The sequence below is a fragment of the Beta vulgaris genome, chromosome 5 (genome assembly GCF_026745355.1).
Source record: "Beta vulgaris subsp. vulgaris cultivar EL10 chromosome 5, EL10.2, whole genome shotgun sequence".
Classification (NCBI taxonomy): Eukaryota; Viridiplantae; Streptophyta; class Magnoliopsida; order Caryophyllales; family Amaranthaceae; genus Beta; species Beta vulgaris.
In genome coordinates this window covers 62,983,904-62,999,798 of record NC_079206.1, presented here as the reverse complement: position 1 = coordinate 62,999,798, position 15,895 = coordinate 62,983,904, and the positions used below count along the sequence as shown (strand labels likewise).

Genomic DNA, 15,895 nt, shown 5'->3' with positions numbered 1-15,895 from the left:
CTCGCTTAGGGTAAAATTTTGACATTATGACATGCATACAGCAAAATAGTACTTACTAAAAGTGACTTTTGTTCCTGTAATTACCTCTAATTAAGCGGTCCACTAATTAAGAACCAACGATATTATGTATTCATCTATCAAAGCCTTTTTGTCAGCTAAAGTGCTGGGAAAACAAATGAAATAATTAGCATATCATGCCTTCAGTTGACGACAATTAGCTAAAGTTTAAAACTCATGATTTTGAGTAAATCACAAAACTGGACTAGGTCAAATTACCCAATTATGAATAAAGATGAGCGTTAGGCGATTGCCGTTAAAAGCGGGGGCAAATTGAACAAAAACAATTGTTCATTGTTTGCCGCCAAAATAAAATGATTTGTGTCCGAGTTTCTTTTTAAGCTTTACTTTTGACAAATATTAAATCAACTATTAATAGAACATGAAAATGTTATTTCAAAGCAAAGTTTATGAAATAGGAGTAACATTTATCTACATTATTATTACTATGTAATAAAAGAGGTCTAAAATATCAAAACTTTAGCATGTAGTATCTTCATTTAAATGACATAACAATCATATTAAACACAATAGTTTTTTGTCTATATGAGCTACGAATGCAGTATAAGAAGTGGGGGATTCAAACTTGTGACCTATCATTTCCAGCACCTCAATCTTAATCATTATGTCACGACATCATTGGTTATATTAAGCACAATATGGCAACGTCCTTCAGTAAATAGTAAAAGAAGTGTCTCTAATTATTGAAACCATGCATAACCTTTTAAATCTTAATAGATGCTTCTTCTTTTTTAACCATTGATCCAATAAAAGAACTTATGCCCCTTTTGTGCAACATATAATACTAGTATGATTTACCCATGAGAGAGGAAAAAGAGAAACCATTGTTATTACAAAGATTCTTTTACCATCAATTTGAGACCGTTGGGTGTTGGAAGTTCAAAGCAATATACTTAGGAGAAACTCATTGTTCCACATGGAAAAAAATGTCAAGTCATCACATGTCTATTATAAACAAGAAGAGAGAGGAAAGGGGAAACGAGAATCCAATTGTTTCACATGAAAAGATTTGTGCTGCTGGTAGTTTTTTATATACTTCATCCGTTTTTCATTAATTACTAAGGCTCCGTTTGGTAGGGCGTAAAACATTTTCAGTGTAAAATGATTTTCATGAAAAACAATTTACAATGGAAAACACAATTCCAAAATTAGTTTTCCGTTGTTTGGTTCGATGTAAGAAAAATGATGAAATGAAAAAAATGAAAGGGAAAGTAAGGAGGTAGTAGAGAGTGTACAAGAGAGATAAGGAAAATAATTTTCCCTTCATTTTGAAAGGAATATAGTTTTCCATCATTGGGAGAGTAATTTTACCCCAAGGAAAAATGGTTTTACACTTTTTTGCCAACCGAACAATGTAAAACTGAAAATAGAGGAAAACAGTTTTCCGAGAAAACGTTTTACGCCCTACCAAACGGAGCCTATATGGCTATATGTAAGTTGGATACACATATTAAGGCAATGATAAAAAATATAAAAATGGGAGAAGAGCTAAGACTTGTTCTCCCCATCTTATATTTAATTCATTTCAATTTAGTTCGGTTCGGTTCAATTCAATTAAGCTCTGGATAATACTTTTACTCTCATGTATCACTATTCATTTCGGTTCGTAACAATTCAGTTCAGTTCAACTGTTTTGTGCCGAAAAGAACGGCTCTAACTCCATTATACCAATACCATGTAAAATTATTGTTTTAAATAATACCATGTGAAAAGAAATATATGGGATTTCGAGGAAAATATGTGGTGATTAATACTCTCTCCATTCCAAAATATAGTTTTTGATTCTACTTTCACAGGAATTAAGGTAAGTAGAATCTAAGAGGATAAAAAAGTTTTTTGTTTATTTAAATAAATGTTATATGGAAAAAGATGATTTCAAAAGAGAAAATGAAGAATAATTAGTTAAGAGCATAAATGTAACCATTGGGTTGAATAATTAAAGCAAAAAACTAATTTTCAAAAACAAATAAATGATTGGGATACGATTTCTCTAGGCAAATAACGAAAAATGTGGAACTAAATTTATAAACCAATTAGAGGTGATCATTTTGGCCCGGCCCGACCCGTTTTTGGACCGGGTTTTGGGCAGAATTTTTAGGTCCGCCCGTATTTTTTTTGGCTTTGGGCGGGCTTTGGGCAAGCTAAAAACGACTTTTTAGTCTATTTTTTGGCCCGTCCCGTTTTGGCCCGCAAAAGCCCGACCCGAAATAGCAGGCTTTGGACACAAAAATTCGGCCCAAATTTAGGCCCGGCCCGACCAATGGGCAAATTTTTTTGGCCGCGGCCCGGCCCGGCCCATGATCACCTCTAAAACCAATAACTATATTTTGAGATACCCAAAACGGAAACAAGAACTATATTTTGGGACAGATGGAGTATTAAATATTCTCGAAAAGGAAAGGTGGTAATTATTAAAAAAAGAAGTATCTATTAATGGAAAAAATTCACAAGTGCGGTCCCTACTATGACTGCCCTTCCATAAAAGGTACCAACTTTTGATTATTTCACAACAGTCTTAACTTTGGAGGGCATTTTACAATAACAGTCCAAGTGGATAGGTTACCTATTTAAGCGGTAACTTTTTTTTGAAAAAATCTTTTACTAGTTTTAGGGGAGGCAGTTTCAAGGGAGGGGGTTTCAGGAGCAAGGGAAGGGCTGGTGAGGCTAGGGAGGGGACTTCAAGGGCGAGGCGGCGGTATTGACCACTCGACAGCAACAGCACATGCGGAGGAGATAAAGAGAACACAACAGCAGCGTTGCGATAACAACACAGTAGCACCACCAAGGGGAAAGAGAGAGAAATGGTGTAGTTGCATCACTAGTTCATGCACCAACAACCAAATCAAGCCAAACAGAGGAGAGAGAGTTGGAACAGCAACACCGTATCGGCGAGAGGAGATGAAGCTTCTGTGAAGAAAAAGAACCCCGACAGAGGGCTAGGGAAGCTGCAAAGAGAGAGCGGGGGAGACAGTGGTTTGAGGGAAGAGGCTTGAGATAGAGAGAAGCCATGAGAGAAAAGGGGTTTTGGGGCGGTTTTTGGGTTCATCTGACTGACGAGAAAGTGAGAAGGCAGGTGGGAGATTGGCGGGGCTTCGACAAGCCAGTGGCGGGGAGGCAAAGAGTAGCGGTTTCAGAGGCGGGATGGGGTGGTGGGGACACTAGAGGAGGTTTCAAGTGCGGGAGAGGAGGTGGCGAGGCACAGGATGAGGTTTCGAGGACGCGGGAGGGAGTGGCGGGATAGTGGAGGAGTTTCAAGGGTGGGGGAGGGGTTGGTAGTGTGGGGGAGAAGGTGGCGGAGGTGGCAAGGATGGTATTTTGAAAGGTTTACCTGTTGTAGCAAGTTAGGTGACCTGCTAAGTTTGTAATTGTAAAGCACCCCCCAAAGTTGGAATTGTTGTGGATTAATCGAAAATTGGAACCTTTTATGGAAGGGTTGCCATAGTTGAGACCGCCCTTGTCAATTTTTCCTTTATTATTTGCAACTATAACTTTAATTGGTAATAAAGCCGCAAAGTCAAAAGTAAACTAATCTTCCAATCCTCACGACTATCAATATTTATAGTATGTGAACAACCTTATTTAATTAATAAATTATATGTCGAGCATATAAAGTTAGCGATCCAATTTATTTATTTTGTCCCTGAACCCTAATATAAACAAATGATATAATGAAAGAAACAATATTTGATAAGGGTAGTCAAATTTAACACTCAGATTTAACTTGGGGCATCAGAGAATATTTATAGTACACTTGGATGTACCATGCTCATGGTACACCCAAGACTATTTTTTCCAAATGAACAAAATGAGCGAATGAGCATATGAGCAAAATGAACAAATGAGCAAATGAACAAACATTTCTACTCATTTAAGAAAATGAGCAAACACTTTTATTACAAAATGAGCAAAATGAACAAAGGAGTAAATGAGCAAAATGCCCATATGAGCAAATTTGGAGTCAAATGAGCACTCGAAGTTCTAATTTATTACAAAAATACTCCTGGGTGTACCATGCTAATGGTACACCCAGGTGTACCATGCTAATGGTACACCCAGGTGTACCATGAGTGAACTCTGGACATCATCCAGATCTATTACAACGGAGTAATTATTGAATAAAAAGCTAGAAGGATAGGTGGATCACACGTTCGTACCCGCGACTGGCTACTAGACTACTAGACTCAACTCATGGGCTCTAAAATTGGACTCTTTCTTTCAAGAAGGAGTATCAAGAGCCGAAGACTATCAACCAAAGGTTAGCTACAGACTTCAAAGTCCAAGAGTCCGAAATTATGCACTTTTCAGTTTTCATATGCAAAACACACATTTTCACAGTAAGAAAAATCCAGGGATTATTCGGAGAAACACAAACAAACTCAAAAACCCTTCAAAAACCCTCGTTTTTCTCCAACGATGAGCAGAGCAAAGTTACTCCGGTTTTCTGTGAGACTTGCCAACTCGCTCTCCTCAACTCGGCAACCAGGTTTCCAGTTGCTCCGGTTGAATCAGGTGACTCATTTTTCTTACTTCACTCAATCTCCTAGAATACCACATTCTTACTGTATTTCTCTCAATTCCCATCAAAATGTATACTTTTCCTCGAAATCAGAGTCTTTTATTGAGCTAATTTTGTCAAATGATGATTGGTCTGAAGAAATTGAGAATGAATTGGAAAAAATGAACCCTAAATTGACCCATGAGTCTGTAGTTTATGTTTTGAAGAAATTGAATGGAAACCCACAAAAATCTCTGGATTTTTTCAAATGGGTACGTGATGACAAAAAGTTTGAGCTAAGTTATATGCCTTATAGTGTTTTGATTAAGTCTTTGGCGAGTAATAAAGATTTTATTAAGGAGTTATGGGCTGTTTCTTCAGAAATGAAAGGAAAAGGATTTCGCATTGATATACAGATGTGTGGTGTTATTAATTTAATTCTAAAACGTCAAAAATTGGACGAGGAGGCAGCAGAATGGATCAAAATATGTGGGTCAATGAGCGAAAATACTGAAATTGGTGTTGTTAAGGATGTAGTTAAGGTGATCATGGGATCTGACTGGGATGAGAAAGTTGAGAGCGAGCTGAAGAAGCTTAAAGTTCCGTTAGCGCAGGAGGTTTTGTATAGTGTTATTCGGAAGTTGAGGGATGAACCGTCGAGAGCTTTGAAATTTTTTGAATGGGTTAGGAGTGTCCGGAAATATGAGCATAATAGTGTGACATATAGTGGGATGGCTTGGGTTTTAGCTCGACGTGGAATGATAGGCGAGTTCTGGGACCTGGTGACGCGAATGAGAAGTGAAGGGTATGAGATTGATTCATATACAAAGATTTCAAGGTTTCTTAGGAATGAAGATGCTGTTAAGCTGTTTGAATTTATGTTGGATAGTCCATACAAGCCCTCGGAGCAAGATTGTACCTGGCTTTTGAAGAAACTTGCCCATGATTGTTCACCAGATATCAGTTTGGTTACTCAGGTTGCGAACAAGTATCTGGAAGTGGGAAGCACCCATGCTAAAGCTATATATGACTGTATCCATAGGTCTTTGTGTAAAGTTGGGAGATTTGATGAAGCGAAGAAGATTGTGGAGGACATGAGGAATGCTGGCTACAAGCCTGACAACATTACTTACAGCCAAGAAGTGTTTGGCCTCTGTAAAATAGGAAGGTGTGAAGATGCCTATCTGGTGTTAGACCAAATGGAAGCCGAGGGATGTGTTCCTGATATAATGACTTGGACCATTTTGATTCAAGGGTATTGTGTAGCTGGTCAAGTGGATCTAGCCTTGTTACGCTTTGCCTGTATGCGGGATAAAGGACTTACACCTGATGCTGATGTATTGGAGGTCTTGATAAATGGTTTCCTCTCTCAGAATAAATTGCTTGGTGCCTATAAATTACTTGTTGAGATAGTTGACAAGGATGGTGTAAAACCTTGGCAGGCTACATACAAACTTATGATTGAGAAGCTATTGCAGGATGGCAAACTTGAAGAAGCATCTAAGCTTCAGAGAATGATGAAGGAGCATGATTATCCACCTTATCCTGAACCATTTGTTAAATATATATCCAGATCTGGAACTGTGGCGAATGCCAAGGAGTTCTTAAGAGGGTTGTCGACGAAGGATGTGATCTCTACTGAAGCTTATGTACATGTTATTACATCTTTCTTTGAAGAAGGTAGACATTCCGAGGCTAAGGATTTGCTTTATGGTAGCCCTCATCGTGTTCGCAATCAGAAGAAAATTAAAAAGATGTTTGGCTCAGAGCAAAACTCCTAAATGACATATGCCATGCCAATGTAGACAATTGTTCTTTGTTTAGAATGAACGAATGCCCTCATTTTTTCAATTATCAATGAAATTTCACCTTGGAATTCAAATTTGGAGATCTCTTTCCTGCTTTAATTACATTGGTAAATTTATTATTTCTTTGTGGATGTTCTGTTGTACTCTTTGGAAAATTCAGGTGAGAAGAGATACGCTTCACTAATTATAAAGCGATGTGTTTAATTACTCGACTGTCTCAACAGAATCATTTGATTCTTTCTGCTAATGATTCGATAGATCAATATGAACATCATGAGCTATTAATTTTTTATTATAGACCTGAAATGGATTAAGTGCAAGAAAGAACATTGATATTTTGTATTATTTTGAGAAGGTCCTCTCATAAATTGGGATTATTTTGAGAAATCCAGTACAAAGTGGGATTTTTCATTTTGGTTTTTCCTAAGTTAAATCAATAAATTATGTTCAACAAAATAAACTTCATCTTTGGTTTTTCCATGTAAATTTGGTGATATGAGAGATCCCAATTCCCAACCACCAAGATTTGACTTGAAATTAGGCGGTTAATTTGTTCCCATAATCAAAACTAAACACCCAAGTCCAACCCTGAGGTTGCATTGAGGGAGTTTAGAATCAAAATGCCACCCTCGTGGTTAAAACTTAAAAGGTGGCTAAGTCAACCAAACCCCAATGGTCCAACCCGAGGTTCATGTCACCTAGGTCCAAGCTGGACCTACCTGATCTACCTAGTGGTTCAAGCTTATAGTATATCAACACGACCCAATATGACTCGAAATGGACCTTTATAAAGCCAAATCTATTTATTAATATCGAATACCTAAGTTAAAACACATGTTATGTGGCACATGTACGATGTACGATGTACGATGTACTCCCTCCCTTTATATAATCAAATGAGACATATCAGACGATAAAAAATGTGTTTCTTCTACAATCTTATGTTCATTTTTGTGGGAAGAAATTTATTTAAAGACAAGATAATATTTTTATTTTAGGAACAATTAAATACAAATATGTATATTAATAATCATGAAATGAATGTTAATAATAGCATGTCCTACATTTCTGTACTCTTATATTAAAGAAAAAAAACCTTTAAATTTTTATAACCTATGTAGTTAACACCACTACACCATTTAATTATATCGGTTATATTCTTACACATTCACCTAAATTCCGAAAACAATATTGTATCATATTCTTTGTAAGTGATTATATATTTATATATATGTACACTCTTGAAGCCGAGAGTCATATTAATGAATATAATTCTTATTATAATTTGCTATGCAGAAAATTTAAATGGAACTGAAAGATAATTTCTTAAACACAATATAATGTCTATAACTCTTTTTTCCCACTTCTTTCAAGTGTTTGATTTAACACTTCAAATTCACGTAAGTCAAAAGTAAATAATTCTAACATTACCCAAGCCAACTTTTTTTTTTTTTTTTTTTTACAAAAATGAAAAATCTAAGAAATCTATGACCTAGCCCTTTTGCTACTTTTAATGGGATAGTCCTGTGTTTGGTTCTCATTTGACTAATCCACCCAATGACCACCACTATCTTGGTTGAGGGGTTGGATACTTGGATATGATCTTCCATATTTGATTCTCTTGCTAATTTCATTATACATTTATACATCTATTTTATCGAAATAGGATCCCTTATGTGGCTAAGTAACAATATTATAGAATTAAGTTAACAAAGGACCACTATGCACCAGTTTTCTCAACACTTCCCAATTTGCATATGATCCAATTCTGTACAATGCCATTAAAGATACATATGATCTCCACATTTTCAGGGAGCAAGATTAAGATAAGGTGAGAAACTAGTAAACTACAATGAATTTGATGAATATAAGAACCCTACACCATCAAACCCTCCCTTTTTCAACTTGATACAACAAAAGATGTTGATACAAATGATACGTGAATATTCAGTCAGGTAGCTCAGAACGCTCTCTTTTAGCTGTATCAATCATTGTGCACAAGAACTTGACAGGATCGCAGTCGAAGGTATGAGCTACAACTGCGTGCGTCAAAAATGGAAGCTTTCTTAATGATCGTCCACTCAGACCCTGTATGGCAACATAATTACATTAATAGCAACACCATACAAAACAGAGAAACTCGAAATTTGAAACTGTTGTATGCAGATAGTGCAAGTTACAAATTCACAATGGGAATTCTGAGAAATTTTGGGGAAAGTTTAGGATATATTTCCTATGAACTTCACAAAATGCTAGTCACTTCTCCCAGAATTACAAAAAATGACACTGTGATATACAACTGTCATAGTTGCAGAACCAGAAGCCCCTCTAGCAATAATACGCAATCTTCATAAAAATGAAAGTACTCTAACCTCACATGCTTCCGCCACTTCAAGCAATCGCCTAGCCAATGTCAATGAATCCTGAGCCTCTTGTATTTCACATAGCTGCAACTTTTCCTTGAGACTAGGAAAAGTCACAATATCAAGTGGTTTATCCTACATTTCCAAATTAGTCAGAAGCAAGATATATATATCTAGTTCGTCGAAGCTTTCCGCTTAGCATAGAAGACGGAAGGCAATGGGAGTCTAGAAGAAAGTACATGAGAGAAGACAAGCACCTGGAAATTATTCAGTATTTTAGTTCTTAAAAGCTCTTCCAAACAAGATCGCAGTATCTCATAACGTGCTTGCAAGGTTGGAGGACCTACATAAGCTTTAATATCTGCCCTATCGACAAAAGCAATGTCTGCAAAGCCAGAAAGCATGTTGAACTACATGTTTGTAAAACTTGAATTAAGGCAAGGGTATATTTCACCCTGTACACTAGTATACAAAACAAGCAAAGATGACGAGCCTTCAACCAACAAAATCATCAAGTTAAAGACTTTGCTCCTTGGCTTCCAAAATTGACAGATCCTACGCAATGGCCCTTAGTGTCATGTAGTGAGGTCTTTTTAATGACTTTGTAACTTTTTAAGTGATGAGTCTTATGTGAATGTCCGTGGTAATGTATCTCCTCTGTGAAGTAAAAGTTTTTCTTCGTTGATTTTAATTACAACTCATTACCTGAGAGGTGGTATTAAGTGGTAATAGAAATCAGTCCAGAGAAAATACATTCTTGAAAGCGAATGAGCATTGACATAACATTCAACATAGAAATACAAACAAATTTACTACAATAACCTGAAATTAGTGACCTTGTGCCAAACAGGTTGTAAGTGTTAAAAGGTGTATTTTTCTATTCATATCCATTGAAGCACTTTCAGTCATTTCAAGGTTTTTTCTCGAGCTTTTACAACTACTAGCAAAGGGAACCCAACGAGATACTTGACTCTCTTGAGGGCATTGGCCAGATAGGGATGCTCAGCAATTCCTTCTTTAGTAAGTTTGATCAGAAGGCTTGTCACATGCAACTTCATGATTTTGAAATTTAAAATATGTGATCTAGAACCGATCCCCATAAAGAAAGAAGCTACAGTCTGAAACTACAAACAATACCTATAGCTGCAGTAATATTGGATGTTGTCATGATTATCACATTTGGTGAGCTTTTCAATTTGTCCAACTGGGTAAGTAGAGCATTCACAACCTGAGATGTCATATTTATGGGCAGTTAATTAGACGCTTAGAAACATTCCAAATTCCGCAGATAAGATAATTTTCATCGAGTAGCAGATGCAAGATACCCTAATGGAATCAGAGGGTTCAGAACCAGACAGGGCAGCTTTTCTAGCAGCTGCAAGGCTTTCAACTTCATCTGCAAGATATGCACGTAAAGAGCTGATAGGCAAAAATAAGAGTAAAAACAAAATTCAGTTCTCCTGTCTTGTTTTCCTTTGTGAGAAAACACAGCTTACCAATCAAGACAAACACCAGATTGTTTGCATCCTCAACCATTTCTTGAATATTTTGGAAAAGTTTAGCAACCTAACATAAGCAGACATCTCAGTCAGTGGATGACGAACTAAGCCAAGAGATATCAGTCTATCTAGACAAAATTAAAAGCCAAGTAGATATGTAGCAATTACTAAAGCTAGCTAATAACTTAGTCAATATGATAGGATGAAAGTAATTCAAACAGCTTGAAGTTCTAAGCTATGAGACACCACCTTCAGACATTTAGATCAAATGCTCTAACAGTTGAAAGGAAATTTGTAACAGGACTAAGATCATTCTAGCTGAAATGCACTTACCAATTTGCCACTTTCTGAAAACCATTTGCTGAACAAAGAATGAGCATTGACTTCAATCAACTGGGATTGTGGATATCTGATATTTTAAGGAGAAGAATTAGTTCAACAAACTGTATTGCATCTTGAAACAATTAAATTCTGAAAGTAGTACATAAGAAATTAGCATCACATCCAAACCTGGAGCTGAACCGTATTGATAGTTTCTGAGCCAAAGCTTTACATAGTGATGTTTTTCCCGTTCCTGGAGGTCCATGCAGAAGAATGATTCTGCCATACAAAAAGTTCAAAAGGAAAGAGGAGGAAATCAGAACAAAGAAGGGCGTCACCTGGAGCTCTAGTTCCATCTAACTATATCAGTGTTTATCTAGAAAGAGATGTAGCTGATGAGTACATTATTGCTTCAGCTTCACACATTAAATTTTGGCATCCAAAACACTGGAGATCAAACGTAGTCATGAATTATGATATTTACAAGATTACTGTATTAGTAATATTCAAGATCCACACAGTTATTTACAAAGCATTTAACAGAAAGATGTATCCTGTTTAAACAAGATGTGAGGTGAATGTAATTTGATAATATTAAGTTAGGGCATTTAACATTAATACAACTGAAAGTGGACGTCAAGTATTTCAACAGAATCAGTAACATCTGAAGCATAAGAAAGTGCCTTTCCTCTAAAGAATTGTTTAACAGCTTAAGATTAATAAAAACAAGGTGACCCAAGTTCTAGTGTATTGGGTCTTCTTATGTCTCGTCTTTTCTCGTAGTGGGTCTTTTAGAGTAAATATGTGTTAAACCACGTTTTTAACAGTGCAAGTTTCATTATTTGAAAAAACAAAGAGCTAATATTAATTTGCTAACATCTTTGGCATGCAGAAGTAACTTCAACAGATTTACATTGAAACTGCTACAGTCCAGATCTACTTGTCTATTCAAAATAAACTAAATGCTCTACTGCAAATTCAATCTGTAAAATAGAAGGTAACAAGCTAGCTTATTCTGATTTCTGAAATGCCAAGCTATGATATGTGGCACCTAATCAACATCTAGCTCATATGCTAATCAGCGGACCTGTGTAGTTTCCAACTTACCTTACTGATCATAAGCTACAAGCCTAAGTGTCTAGCAATGAACAGTAAACTCCGTATTACTAGTACTTGCAAATTAGCTCACTTATGGGCAATGGCAAGCTTCTAATAAAGCAAGTTTGCAGTAGTGCACTCTGTCATTACCATATAACTGCTAATGTTCCAAATACCAAACATGCTAGATATAAAATAGAAAGACGATCAATGAACTATGAGGCTCCTAGCTAATAAAAACAATGACCGGTAATAAAAGGTAAAGATGCAAGTTGTTGTTCTCAGTTCTTATCAGAGGCATCTCAATAACAGTTCCTATCATCTTCTCTTTTAGAAAGAGATAGTTCAAATTCTTCGAATAATGATGTGACAACTTCTTTTGGAGACGGATGAAGTATCAACCATCAAGTGGAAAGTTGGGCTTGGGATGTTGTTCCCTCAAGCGTGTTGCTCTGGCTTCGAAAGAATTTAACTAGGAGCCATGTCCTTTCCTCCCTCGGTACACTCCTCCGGCTACTTGTACTGATAAGGCTGGGACTAATTGAACTCAGGCTGATTTCTCCTCTTCTGACTTCCCTAGCCCAGAAAAGCAAAACAAAATCCGGGTTTGGCCAAAAAAGAAGCAATGTTATGGAAGTATAGATACCATGACCGATCACCATCGATAAAGAATAATCTTTCTAAATCACTTTGGGTCAGCAGGGCCTTCAAGCATCCGAAATACGATTTGGAGATCCAGGGAAAGTAAAGTTACGGGACATTCTCTTTCACATTCTCAATCTAAGGGAATTTGTCCTGATCGCACCGTAGATCAAGTTGTAACCGAAGTAGACCAAGAGGGGAGTATGACCAGGCACTCTCTTGAACTGCTGCTTTCAGGTTTGGGGGGAGAGATTGATTACCACTAACAAAACAAAAGGACATAAAGACCTTGTTCAGGAGGAGCATATAATATTAGTGTGTAGCTGAACTCTAGGGGTTACAGAGATCTTCAATATGATGATAAGAAAGAATCTGGAAGTAGTGCAAAACAAGAGAACTAGCAGAATGAAGACAAAATTAAAAATATGGAGAATATAGTGATTGGATGTGTGCTCCATTACCGATTCCAGGACACAAGAAAAGGATTGACACCCATTTCACTAAAAAGCAACGCACTCGCTGCATATCGCAACAATCTTTCCTTGAGTCCAGATTCGAAGATCAAGCTGCATATGCAACAGTCATAGTGTCATAAGTCAGATAGTCAATAAATTCAACCAAGAAAGAAAATAAATGCACACCTTTCCCACATTCCATCAAACTCTTTAGCTGGCAGAGCCCATTCATTAAAGCTGGAGTGTTGACCATCTCCTCCTAACTCCTCACAAGGACCTTCCTCACTAAGCTAGCAAAACAGCCACAAGATCTCATAACCAAACAGAATCATCAACGTAAAGAAACAATTGGAAGCACACAAACAAGATGACAGGGATGTGAACTACCTGATACACATGTACAAGTGGTTTGACCTGCCAGAATAATATAACTTCACCATTCTTCACCCATTCATCTAAAAGATACATAAAATACCCAAGTGTATTAGAACTAATCACCAACCTGTGGCAGCACTAAGAACATATAATAAATACAAAAAAAAAAAAAGGGGCATGCCTGTGTCACAAATACAAATCCTTTGCACATTTTCTACTAGAAATTGGTCATCATCAGGTACAGGAACAGGACCATTTATGTAACTCAAACTCCTTTTCTCTAGCATTCTGTCAGCGAGCAGAAATTATATCAGAAACAAGCTTAGAAACCATAACCAGACAGACTATGAAATCTTAACACAGTTAAAGGTACCACAAACATGTCTTATACTATAGCGTAAAGAACTAAGATCTGCTTCGTACTCCTAGACAACAAAAAGCAAAATCTCCTCAAGGTGTTGTCTTGAGAAAGAGGCAAACTGGCAAAGAGCCCTACATTGGGGTACCAAGTCATAGATTTGGAGGATGCTAACTCTAGTAGCTAATTGCTTTCCTTCCCCCACTTAATCGAAATCTCCTCGAGAATTCAAGTATACGTCATTAGTCTGATCTTTCCTTGGATTTTTTTGTGTCTTGCTAAACCTAGCCTCCCCCTCATTCGTTTGTGGGAATCAACAAATTAGATTCTTCAAATTTCAGCTCAGGCAATACATGTATAAATTACAACCCAAGAAAACATTCTTTCTTAACTTCAAGTTATAGTCGACCAGGTAGCAGTAGCACATAAAGTTCTTGAAACCTTTCAACATGGTGTATCGTGTGTTTGCTACTCAACCAATGACACATCTATAGCATGAGGACAAAATTTTTATATCTACAGACTACAAATCCTCAGAACTGCCCTTCTCTTATATTCATATCACATCCCTACCTGGACCTATGTACAACCAAAATTCCTAATGCAATATCACTTGGCGTCTTGGCCTGTTGGCCATAGGTACAAGCATGTACCAATCGGACACATTGCGCGGTATTTTGACAATCACCATCAAAGCACATTGCATCTAGAACACCACAAACAGCATCACTAGCTAAGAACAGCTAGAATAAACATTCAGAATGAACACTTAAAATGAGCACAATCATTCCGCAAATTGAAAACCCCTAAAAAAATTCTTTGAACTACTGAGCTCTTAACCAATTACCTAGAATAAGAAAAAAAAAAAAGAGAGAGACAGAGAAAGAATCAAACCTTTCGACGCGTGTTCGGACATCATCTAATTGAGCTGTACTGGAAGGTTTCAAGCATACTTCAACTGGAATCAAGACATTTGATAAAAAAACGATAATTTCAATAATAAATTGGAGCTAATTGAAACATTAACTTAGCAGAAATTAATGTAGGAAGAGTGAAAAACCTGAGATGAGGAACTTCTCGTCGGCGATAACCGGAGAAGCAGCTGTGACGGGAACATTGAGGGGAGAAGGTTTTTCCTGTATCATCGGAGACGAACTTTCTGACTCCAAAACGACGCCGTTTGCGTTTTTGTTGGTCTCAATTTCGATTTTAGTTTCAGTACGTTCAGCTTTAGAGACTGAAATCTCCATTGGAGTGCTCATTTTCTTCACGAAAGTTGGCTTTCTGCAGAAAATTGGCTTTCTTTGGTGAATACGGCGGAATTGAAGTCTCCGAGATGATGCAGAGTATCGGAGAGAGAGAAACGAGTAAAATCGCATGAGAAGGGAAGAGAGAGAAATCGATTTTTTGATGATTTTGGAAATTTGGAGGAAGCCCTAGAATGCTACTTTACCTCATAATGATTTTGAATTTGAGCGGGAATCCGTTGGGGAAATAAAATACTTCTAGTTTATATTGTTTACTTCTGTAGAGGGATTGAGGGAGTATGTTTACACAACAGTTATGGCCTTAAGGTCTATAGGGGAGTGGATAGATCAATTAAGGCATAGTTTTGACTTTGAGAGAAAACTTTCTTAATTGTGTTTACCTTTTATAATTAAAAATTTATAAATTTTTGATAAATCATTTTTATATAGAGTTTTTAGGTATATTTAGGTTGCATCTTTAAAGCATATTGATTCATATAGCTGCATTTTTAGTGGCCATTAGCATGGATTATCTATTATGTGCTCGATTACGCTTCGTTTGTGGTTTTCTTAATGCTTCAGATAGTTTCATAGCTATTTGGACGCTTCCGAAGTGATTTTGGATGAATTGAATGATTCTTCTAAAGGGAGTTGATGAATGGTGGCTTTTGATCGATGAATTTATGTGCGTGGACTATTCTCTTGTTCCTTAATAATCATATAATGTGAAGTAGCTTCCATACAGATCGCGGCATATCTTTGGAGAGTAAATTTGAGTTGAAAACGAAGAAATGCATTATTTTCGAAGTGATGAAAACCGACACATGTTCACTCTTTTGATCATAACTCGAATTCTACAAATCGAATTGAAGTGATTCAAGTTGCATTGGAAACTAGACTTAAAGATCTTCGCAACGATAGGTCATACGCGTACAGAAGATTCCTAGAACACAAGAAATAGCCTTCGAAAGTTGACCCAGGAAGCTGCCGCAATTCCAGCGCCCAATGGGCTACCCACGCCTAAGCATTATCGAAGCTCGCTGCCTAGCCCGCTGGCTGGCCAGCGCCCAATGGGCTGCCGCCCATGCATTGTCGAGAGTGCTGCTTGGCTCGCTGGTTAGCCAACGCCCAATGACGAGCCACGACGCACCTAAGA

At 37.1% G+C, this 15,895-nt stretch overlaps 2 protein-coding genes across 2 annotated transcripts; one reads left to right on the top strand and one right to left on the bottom strand.

Annotated features, from left to right (window-relative positions):
- The first annotated feature begins 4,352 nt into the window (after window positions 1–4,352).
- Window positions 4,353–6,457, top strand: LOC104894357 (pentatricopeptide repeat-containing protein At3g48250, chloroplastic). The gene has a single exon (XM_057395273.1). The coding sequence runs from the start codon at window positions 4,492–4,494 to the stop codon at window positions 6,352–6,354; it is 1,863 nt and encodes a 620-aa protein (XP_057251256.1). The 5' UTR covers window positions 4,353–4,491; the 3' UTR covers window positions 6,355–6,457.
- Window positions 6,458–7,851: 1,394 nt separating this feature from the next.
- Window positions 7,852–14,956, bottom strand: LOC104894356 (pachytene checkpoint protein 2 homolog). Its single transcript, XM_010680574.4, has 14 exons — window positions 14,553–14,956; window positions 14,387–14,450; window positions 13,316–13,422; window positions 13,147–13,214; window positions 12,946–13,049; window positions 12,766–12,870; window positions 10,754–10,843; window positions 10,577–10,652; window positions 10,241–10,310; window positions 10,070–10,140; window positions 9,882–9,972; window positions 9,002–9,129; window positions 8,754–8,879; window positions 7,852–8,469 (listed from the first exon to the last, which is right to left on the bottom strand). The coding sequence occupies exons 1-14, from the start codon at window positions 14,869–14,871 to the stop codon at window positions 8,329–8,331; spliced, it is 1,560 nt and encodes a 519-aa protein (XP_010678876.2). The 5' UTR covers window positions 14,872–14,956; the 3' UTR covers window positions 7,852–8,328.
- Between the last annotated feature and the right edge of the window lie 939 nt (window positions 14,957–15,895).